The 9,547-nt window shown below is 40.5% G+C and overlaps 1 protein-coding gene across 1 annotated transcript; it reads right to left on the bottom strand.

Annotated features, from left to right (window-relative positions):
- Window positions 1–558: 558 nt before the first annotated feature.
- On the bottom strand, window positions 559–5,908 carry LOC101482815 (macrophage mannose receptor 1). Its single transcript, XM_024804397.2, has 4 exons — window positions 5,511–5,908; window positions 4,945–5,322; window positions 1,615–1,965; window positions 559–1,338 (listed from the first exon to the last, which is right to left on the bottom strand). Exons 1-4 carry the CDS (start codon window positions 5,578–5,580, stop codon window positions 992–994), a joined length of 1,146 nt encoding a protein of 381 aa, XP_024660165.2. The 5' UTR covers window positions 5,581–5,908; the 3' UTR covers window positions 559–991.
- Window positions 5,909–9,547: the final 3,639 nt, after the last annotated feature.

Below are 9,547 nucleotides of genomic sequence, written 5' to 3'. Positions count from 1 at the left end.
CATCAGTGGGCTGGGAGGTCATCATGCAAATGTACTGTTTATAAGATTGTGGAAACCTGCAGTCAGCTGAGACTGAAGACGTCACTTGGATGAGTGACGAAATTTTCTCCCACAAAACGCTACGTCCAGATGAACAGAATCAACTGTTGGAGGTTTGTGCTTTCAGATTTGTTTCTATATGAATGAGTGCAGCCTGAGAAAACCTCTGATTCTATCACACCATTCACAGAGCACACGTCCTGTTTGTCACTCATATAGATTTCAAAGGATTTCCCTTCATAATAAAACACTGAATCACAATAAATTGGAAAAATCTCTTCAGACTTCTGAGAAAACTCCATAAACAATCTTCAAATGTATTTTTAGCTACAGCTCCGGTCTCAGCTGTTCCCAGCTTCCCCTCCGCTCCTCTCCTGTCTCACTAAAAAAGGAAACCGTCATCAGGCCAAACGCCATCAGCTGTGTTCTCACCTGCCTCCCCAGCACCCTCCCGTTGAGCTCGCTGCACCACTCCTCCCCTGCAGCCGAGCCCGGGACCACACCTCCGCCACAGAAGGTTTATTTGGCTACATTAACAAACATGATCAGATTATAGAGCTCATATGGAGTCATGACACAAACATGGTTTTACCTGCTTTTAGTGACAGGCTTTGTAATTCAAGCTGAGGATACAATGGTGCGATACAAAGATTTACAGCACATGAAGCAGAAACATTAAAACCTTCACCTTATCTGAACTAAATACAACAAACATCCTGCTACAGTTTAATAATGAACCAATCCAGCAACAATGAAGGAAGAAACCAAGATGCTCCTGACTCTGGTAAAGGAGAGGACATGAAACACAGACTGCTCTCTGCAAATGTCTAAGCTGCAGGTAACAATCTGTTGGTCATTGTCAAACCCAGAGACTGTAAACACTGAGCACAAACACAGAGTTCACCCCAGAAAATCTACATGTGCAGCTAAGAAGTGACTTTAGGTTTAAACTTTAGTGTTTTATACAAATAAAATTAAATGTCTCATTTCTCCTCTGACTGACCCACTCGTGCTGCCCTCCTGTGGTCATGGCTGCAGACATGCCACAGGCTTCAGTCCTTCCCCCTGAAGCCCACCTCTCATAGCACACTACATAATCAGTGACCCAAAGCCACAAACGTGCAGCACAGCCGTACTGCAGTCCCAGCCACACGAAAGGAGTCGAGGCGTTTTTGGCTCTTTCCTGGACCCATCGCTGCTCCTCAGGGTTGCTGATTGAAACCAGGTCATGATGTGTCTGTCTGCAGTAATTCAAGGCTTCCTCCCAGGTTTTGTTTTCCCTGATTAGAATCAGTTTATCTGCCATAAAATCAGAGAAAACATGAAATCAGTAAAATCTGGACTTGAAGTCTCTGGATGTTTGGTCCAGTTTCACTGGAAGAACAAAAGAAAACATTTCAGTGATTCTTCAGATGAATCAGTCGCTCTACAGAGAAATCTCTGTTCCAACCATCAGCTAAACATCTTCACCTGCAGAAATAAGTGGCTGAAGAAACACACTGACCTAAATCCTCTCAGAGACTCCAGCAGTTCATCTGTTGGACAAACAGCTGAGATAAATCTGTGTAAACTCACCATCATAGCAGAAGAAAGGCTTTCTTTGGTCACATCCAGCAGAGCTCCATCTTCCTGATCTCCCCAACAAAGTCGTAGCACATTTCCTGTTGTTTAGTCCATCATTAAATAAGTCCCAGTATCTGAAAGAGAAGTTACTTCCATCTGACCACCTCCAGCTGTCTCTGAACAGGCCGATCCACGAGGCTGTAGACTTCTGCAGCTTCTTAAACTCTTCACTGTATATCTGATCGAGTCCACTGGCCAGGTCAGTGTGATGCTGTCTGCAGTAGCTCTGAGCCTGAGTCCAGGTCTTCTTCGCCATAATCGCCATAATAATCAAATGAAAGGTTTTGTTGTCTTTCATTGTTGCTGTCAACAGAAAAACAAAAAACCATCATCTTTTTCAACTAATTTGTCTTTTTCTTTCCCAGCAAAAACAAACATTTTCTCGTCTCTATATCTATTCAAACTTTCATATCTTTTAACAGTTTTTAGTCATTATTAGGAAAAGCATAAAAACATAACAACACAGACAAACAAGAAATGAAAAAAACACCCAAAGGAAATTACATACATTAAAGTGATTACATACCTTTACAAATGAAAATAGGGGGGGGGGGGGGGGGGGGGTGAAGAAAAGAAAATTTAAAAAAAAGAAGAGAAAAATAAAAAATATATTTTTCATCCATTTACCCACAGATTTAGAAAAAAGAGTGAACTGTTGTCCTTTACGCTCACTTCCTATTTACCTATTTTCCTATTGAGGACATCTTAAAAGCAAGAGGAGAAGAAAATAGGAGGGGTCCCCTTGGATCTGATTCTTAAAAATATTAGTTAATTCTTGAGATGTGGATCTCGAAAATCTTTTGATGAGTTTGCATTCCCAGAAATAATGAAAAAAAGTTTCTTTCTGACATTGACTACAGAAGGGGGAAATATGAGGTGTGATCTTATGCAAAACATTAGGAGCTATGTATAGGCAGAATAGGATTTTGTATTGGGTTTCTCGCAAGCAGTTGCAAGTAAAAGTGGATCTAACTATGTTAATGGATCCTTTCCACTCCTCTTTGGTATCTTGAATATTAAGATCTCTCTCCCATTTATGAATAGCGCTCAGTGTGCTGCTACTGAGAGTCTATAGAAGAGAATAAAAAGCGGAAATGAAATGGGTTCTGTCTTTTCGCTTAATGAGAAATGTCTCCTTATCATCATATAAAATGAAAATGGTCTCTAGGAATATTAAAATCTGACTGTAATTGCTCAAAGTTCATCAGTGTGTTGTTTTGAAACAAGTCGCCAGTTACCCTTCATCCGTTTTTATGCCACATATGCAAATTCCCTGCTGACTCAGCCTCAGGATGTCCAAAGGCAAGAATAAAGCGCACCCAAAGGGAAGCACATCAGTGGTCATGTGCGCATCACGCAGAGGCAGAGTGAGAGGCAAAAGGCAGCAGAGCATGGCAGGGCGGTCGTGGCTCAAGAGTTGGCAGTTTGTCTTGTAGTCGGAAGGTTGCCGGTTCGAGCCCCAGCTCGGACCGTCTCGGTCGTTGTGTCCTTGGTCAAAACACTTCACCTACTGCCTACTGGTGATGGCCAGAGGGGCCGATGGCGCGATATGGCAGCCTTGCTTCTGTCAGTCTGCCCCGGGGCAGCTGTGGCTACAACTGTAGCCTTCACCAGTGTGTGAGAGTGAGTGAATAGTGGAATTATACAGCGCTTTGAGGGTCTCAAAAAGTGCTATATAAATGCAATCCATTATCATTATTAGTTGTAACGCGTGATTACGTGAGCGTTAATGAACCTGTAAGTGTTATTATGTTTGACAAGTTAACTGGTATGATAATAGCTATAGTTGTTTGTGCCACAGATTGTGCCCGTTAAAGCTATTTAGCCAACTTATGGTTTTACACTGACCCCTTGTGGACATTGTAAAATATTGCTGTGTCGTAGTAGATGATGTGTTATGATTGTTTCTTAGTTATCTTTGGCCCTACTAATTATAGTATTACCTGTTTCTCATATATATACTGCATCTGCTACAACTATAAGTTCACATCTGGCTGCATCACATTTGGTTTAAACATGTTAAGCTCTGATGTAACTTCCTCTATGGAGCTTAATTAAAGTCCTGCACTGCTGCAGTCTTTCAGACCGAAGACTTAGGCCAGACTTGTATACCCAGCACTTCCAGTATATATATTCTACACCATGCATCGAACATACTGCAAGACATTCCTGGAACAAAGTCTTTGTTTCTCAATAAAGGAGTCACGAATGAAGTGCAGTCTTCTCTACCCAACCTTTTACGCATTTCCATCCAAACCCTTATTGTATCATAAATAATTGGGAATACTCTTAATCTCAGTTTGTAATTTGTTTTGTCACAGACAGCTAAGCTCCAAAGGGAAGAAGGTGAAGTAGACCAAGAGTCTAGGTGGGAATGCGAATTTAGATAAGCATGTAGCCACTCCCATAAAACACAGCCATGACATGCCCAATTATAAAAACTTTAATTTGGTAACCCTAAGCCTCCCCTATCAGTAGGCAGTTGTAAAATTCAAATTCTTAATCTAGGTTTCTTGCCATCCCAGATACATTTTAAAAAGACTTCTATATCACAAGAAACCTTCTGGGTTATCCATAGAGGTAACCTTTGTAGGGGATATAATAAACGTGGGACAATATTCATTTTTATTAGGCTCAAACGCCCCATAAGAGAAAGAGGCCATTTTTGCCATCTATCTAAATCTTAATAAATTTTAATTTTTTAAAACTGGTGATAAGTTCAGTTTCCATAAGTCTTTAAGAACTGGTGTAATGTTTAGCCCAAGGTATGTGAAGCCACTGGGGGAACATTGAAAGGGATTAGAAATATCTGGCAAAGAGTTAATCTGATCACCCAGCGGCAAGACTTCTGATTTCCCAAAATTAATTCTGTAACCAGAGAATGAGCTGAACTCATATATAATGGGCATAATGGCTGGTATTGGTAGTTCTGGTTTTGAAAAGAACAACAGAATAACATCAGCAATGCTATCTTATGATTTGTTTCACCCACTGTTGTACTGTGCACATCTTGGTGCTGCCGAATGGCCTCAGCTAGAGGTTCAAGTGCTAATGCAAAGAGGAGATGGGACAGAGGACAACCCTGCCTCGTAGCTCTTTGCAGTGGAAACACTGATGATTGTACATCCTTAGTTATAACACAAGCTTCTGGAAGTTTGTGGATAGCTAATTTGCCTCATTCTTCAAACTGTCTCTTTCAGGAACATATGATACAACACAGATTATAAACTAAATTATAACATTATTAAATATTTTATTATATCACTGTCCACATATCCTCACCGTCATAGCAGATGAACTGAGATGTGTGAGTACATGGGTAATCAGCCCATTTGTCTTCTATTATCACACAGTTCTCAGGGGTGCCACCATAATCATTTGGCTCTCCAGCTGCCCAACAGGTCTTATTTTCAGTGTATTCCTCCCCCGGCAGAGACCAGTGCCACCTCCTGTTGTCTCTTCCTGGCTCGCTGTACAGTCCAATCCAGGCTTGTGTTTGATTCTGTGCAGAGTCTTGAAGTCTTCTCATGTCTGTCAGGTCAAACACTTTGGCCAGGTCTGTGTACTTCTCTCTGCAGTATGCCCGTGCTTCATCCCAGCTCATCTCTTCTTTAATAAAGTGGTACTCATACAGCTGACATGTGATGAAGACACACTGACCTGAAACAGAAGAAATACTGTTGAATATCTGCTGATACAAGCAGGAAACGCATGTTCCCATCAAACTGTCCAGTTTACAGGTCAATCCTTGATTTTCTCAGTAAGAGTTCATTTGTTTAATGAGTCCTGATCAAACTAAAGGATTTCAGGTGGAAACAATCAGGAGCCCTGGTAAAATGATCACTCACCCATCAGAAGAAGCAGAAACAGACTCCACTGCATCGTCGCTCTGTCACATGAAAATGACTTTTCTGTCATTTGGAGGAAACAATGAATCCAGCAGCTCTTCAGTGTTTGATGGACATGCAGCACTTTATATTAAACTCAGATATCTAGTTTGTCACACACTGCTGTAAGAAATATATGATTGTTCTTAATAAATGATCATCTGTTTAAAATTGTCCATGAAGAAAAAAGCAACAGTTCAAATGTGGTCCACACAGCACCTCTGTACACAGACATGAAATGAGCCTGCAGGTTTGAAACTTACATCTGGTTCTTCTCTGGTGTTCATGCAGACAGCTGTGCAGTAAATAACCATCTGTACTAACACACTCTCTCTTTGTACTGAGTATTTCAATATGAACATACAGTTTTTACCCCTGACTCAAAGACACACTGTTAATATGAGTTATATACAGACTCATTTACATATTGCTACGGAAAGGAGAAAGAAGAAACATTGGACTGTCCAACAATCAGAACGAGGAAGTTTCATTCTAATATCTAAATATGACTTCCTTGTTTGTTTGGTGGTGCAGGTGCAGGGGAGGGCTGTGACAGCAGAGGTACACCTGAAAAGGTCACCACTCTGTGACAGAAACATGAATATGAGTCTGTTGATTTTTGAGAATATAAACATAACGCTGCCTGTACTGATCAATATTGCTGGATCGCTCTGACGCTGACATGATCTTATAAACCTATCAAAGACTTTTTGCATGTACTGACGCAGCAGTCAATCCTGTTCAAGCTCGCCCTCCAAATTCACCCATCATCAGGTTGTCGTCCATCGATGAGTTTGTAGAGCTCAATAAATGTCTGTCAGTGCTGATTATTCAAACTGTGTTTAAAACGTGACTCATTCATTGTCAAAAATATTTCCTCTGGATATGCAATTGTTTTTAATACAGTGGCTTGCAAAAGTATTCGGCCCTCTTGAACTTTTCCACATTATTATTATTATTATTATTATTATTATTATTATTATCACAGTATTTCAATATTAAGATACAGACTTCCCCCCCATGACACAAAGACACAGTGTAGATATGGGGTTATGAAAGGACTTGTTTATATACATAGTGAGTGAGAAAGGTGACTGGAAAGGAAAAACTCAATGCATCATGGGAATCCCCCGGCAGCCTACGTCTATTGCAGCATAACTAAGGGAGGATTCAGGGTCACCTGGTCCAGCCCTAACTATAAGCTTTAGCAAAAAGGAAAGTTTTAAGCCTAATCTTAAAAGTAGAGATAGTGTCTGTCTCCCGAATCCAAACTGGAAGCTGGTTCCACAGAAGAGGGGCCTGAAAACTGAAGGCTCTGCCTCCCATTCTACTTTTAAATACTCTAGGAACAACAAGTAGGCTTGCAGAGTGAGAGCGAAGTGCTCTAATAGGGTGATATGGTACTACAAGGTCATTAAGATAAGATGGGGCCTGATTATTTAAGACCTTGTATGTGAGGAGCAGGATTTTGAATTCAATTCTGGACTTAACAGGAAGCCAATGAAGGGAAGCCAAAACAGGAGAAATATGCTCTCTCTTTCTAGTCCCTGTCAGGACTCTTGCTGCAGCATTTTGGATTAGCTGAAGGCTTTTCAGGGAGTTTTTTGGACATCCTGATAATAAAGAATTACAGTAGTCCAGCCTGGAAGTAATAAATGCATGAACTAGTTTTTCAGCGTCACTCTGAGACAGGATATCTCTAATTTTAGAGATGTTGCGCAAATGGAAGAAAGCAGTCTTACATATTTGTTTAATATGTGCGTTGAAGGACATGTCCTGGTCAAAAATGACTCCAAGGTTCCTCACAGCGTTACTGGAGGCCAAGGTAATGCCATCCAGAGTAAGAATCTGTTTAGATACCATATTTCTAAGATTTTCAGGGCCGAGTACAATAACCTCAGTTTTATCTGAATTAAGAAGCAGAAAGTTAGCGGCCATCCAGGTCTTTATGTCTTTAAGACATTCCTGCAGTTTAACTAATTGGTGTGTGTTATCTGGCTTCATGGACAGATAGAGCTGGGTGTCATCTGCATAGCAGTGAAAATGTATGCTATGTCTTCTAATGATACTGCCTAAGGGAAGCATGTATAATGTAAACCGAATTGGTCCTAGCACTGAACCCTGTGGAACTCCATAATTAACCTCAGTGTGTGAAGAGGACTCTCCATTTACATGCACAAACTGGAGTCTATTAGATAGATATGATACAAACCACTGCAGCGCAGTACCTGTAATACAGCATGTTCTAACGCTCTAATAGGATATTATGGTCGACAGTATCGAATGCTGCGCTAAGGTCTAGCAGGACAAGCACAGAGATGAGTCCACTGTCAGAGGCCATAAGAAGATCATTTGTAACCTTCACTAAAGCTGTTTCTGTGCTGTGCTGAGCTCTGAAACCTGACTGAAACTCTTCAAATAAACCATTCCTCTGCAGATGATCTGTTAGCTGTTTGACAACTACTCTTTCAAGGATATGATATGAAAGGAAGGTTGGAGATTGGCCTATAATTAGCTAAGACTGCTGGGTCTAGAGATGCTTTTTGAGTAAAGGTTTAACTACAGCCAGCTTGAAGCCCTGTGGTACATAGCCGATCATTAGAGATAGGTTGATCATATTTAAGATCGAAGAATTAATTAAAGGCAGGACTTCTTTGAGCAGTTTTGTAGGAATGTGGTCTAAAAGACACGTTGATGGTTTGGAGGAAGTAATTATTGAAGTTCACTCAGAAAGATCAATTGGAGAAAAAGAGTCTAACTTAACATCAATGGTACTAAGAGTAGCTGTAGATAATATTACATCTGTGGGATGATTACTGGTAATTTTTTCTCTAATGATAAAAATTTTATTTGTGAAGAAGTTCATGAAGTCATTACTAGTTAACGTTAAAGGGATGGTTGGCTCAAAAGAGCTCTGACTGTTTGTCAGCCTGGCTACAGAGCTGAAGAGAAACCTGGGGTTGTTCTTATTTTCTTCAATCAGTGATGAATAGTAAGATGTTCTGGCTTTGCGGAGGGCTTTCTTATAAAGCAGCAAACTATTTCTCCAGGCTAAATGATGATCCTCTAGATTTGTGACACGCCATTTCCTCTCCAGATTACGAGTCATCTGCTTTAGGGTACGTGTTTGAGAATTATACCACGGAGTCAGGTACTTCTGATTAGAGACCTTAGTTTTCACAGGAGCTACAGTATCCAGAGTCGTACGCAGTGAGGAGGTGAAATTATTAACAAGATAATCGACCTCTGTTGGGGTAGCGTTCAGATAGCTGCTCTGCTCTGTGTTGGTACAGGGCATTGAAGATGATAACAGTGGGTGGATTATATTCTTAAACTTAGTTACAGCACTTTCAGAAAGACATCTACTGTGATAAAGTCTGCTCTCCACCGCTGTGTAATCAATTATTGTAAATGTAAATGTTATCAGGAAATGATCAGACAGGAGAGGGTTTTCAGGAAACACTGTTAAATGTTCAGGTTCTATGCCATATGTTAAAACAAGATCTAGAGTGTGATTAAAGTGGTGGGTGGGTTCTTTTACATTTTGAGAGAAACCAATTGAGTCTAATAACAGACTAAATGCCATGTTGAGGCTGTCATTTTTAGCATCTACATGGATGTTAAAATCACCCACAATAATTATTTTATCTGAGCTCAGAACTAAATTAGATATAAAGTCTGAGAAATCAGACAGAAACTCTGTGTAAGGCCCAGGTGGACGATATATGATAACAAGTAAGACTGGTTTCTGAGTTTCACAGCTGGGGTGGACAATGTTAAGCATCAGGCTTTCAAATGAATTAAAAGTCTGGCTTGGTCTTTCATTAATTAATAGGCTGGTGTGAAAACTTGCTGCCACACCGCCCCCTCGGCCTGTGCTTCGAGATTTCTGGTAGTTAGAATGACTCGGAGGTGTTGATTCATTTAAACTAACATAATCATCCTGCTGCAACCAGGTTTCTGTAAGGCAGAGTAAATCAATTTGTTGATCAATTATT

This window comes from Maylandia zebra, unplaced genomic scaffold (assembly GCF_041146795.1).
Source record: "Maylandia zebra isolate NMK-2024a unplaced genomic scaffold, Mzebra_GT3a scaffold01, whole genome shotgun sequence".
Lineage (NCBI taxonomy): Eukaryota > Metazoa > Chordata > Actinopteri > Cichliformes > Cichlidae > Maylandia > Maylandia zebra.
This window is presented reverse-complemented; position numbering and strand designations above follow the sequence as displayed.

Bases quoted from the DNA above. Each gene is read 5' to 3' on its own strand.
- LOC101482815 (XM_024804397.2), bottom strand. From the start codon at position 5,580: ATGACAGAAAAGTCATTTTCATGTGACAGAGCGACGATGCAGTGGAGT. The intron at 5,323-5,510 runs GTGAGTGATCAT...CTTCTGTTTCAG, and splicing joins GTTTCTGCTTCTTCTGATGG to GTCAGTGTGTCTTCATCACA. The intron at 1,339-1,614 runs GTGAGTTTACAC...ATTTTATGGCAG, and splicing joins GCCTTTCTTCTGCTATGATG to ATAAACTGATTCTAATCAGG.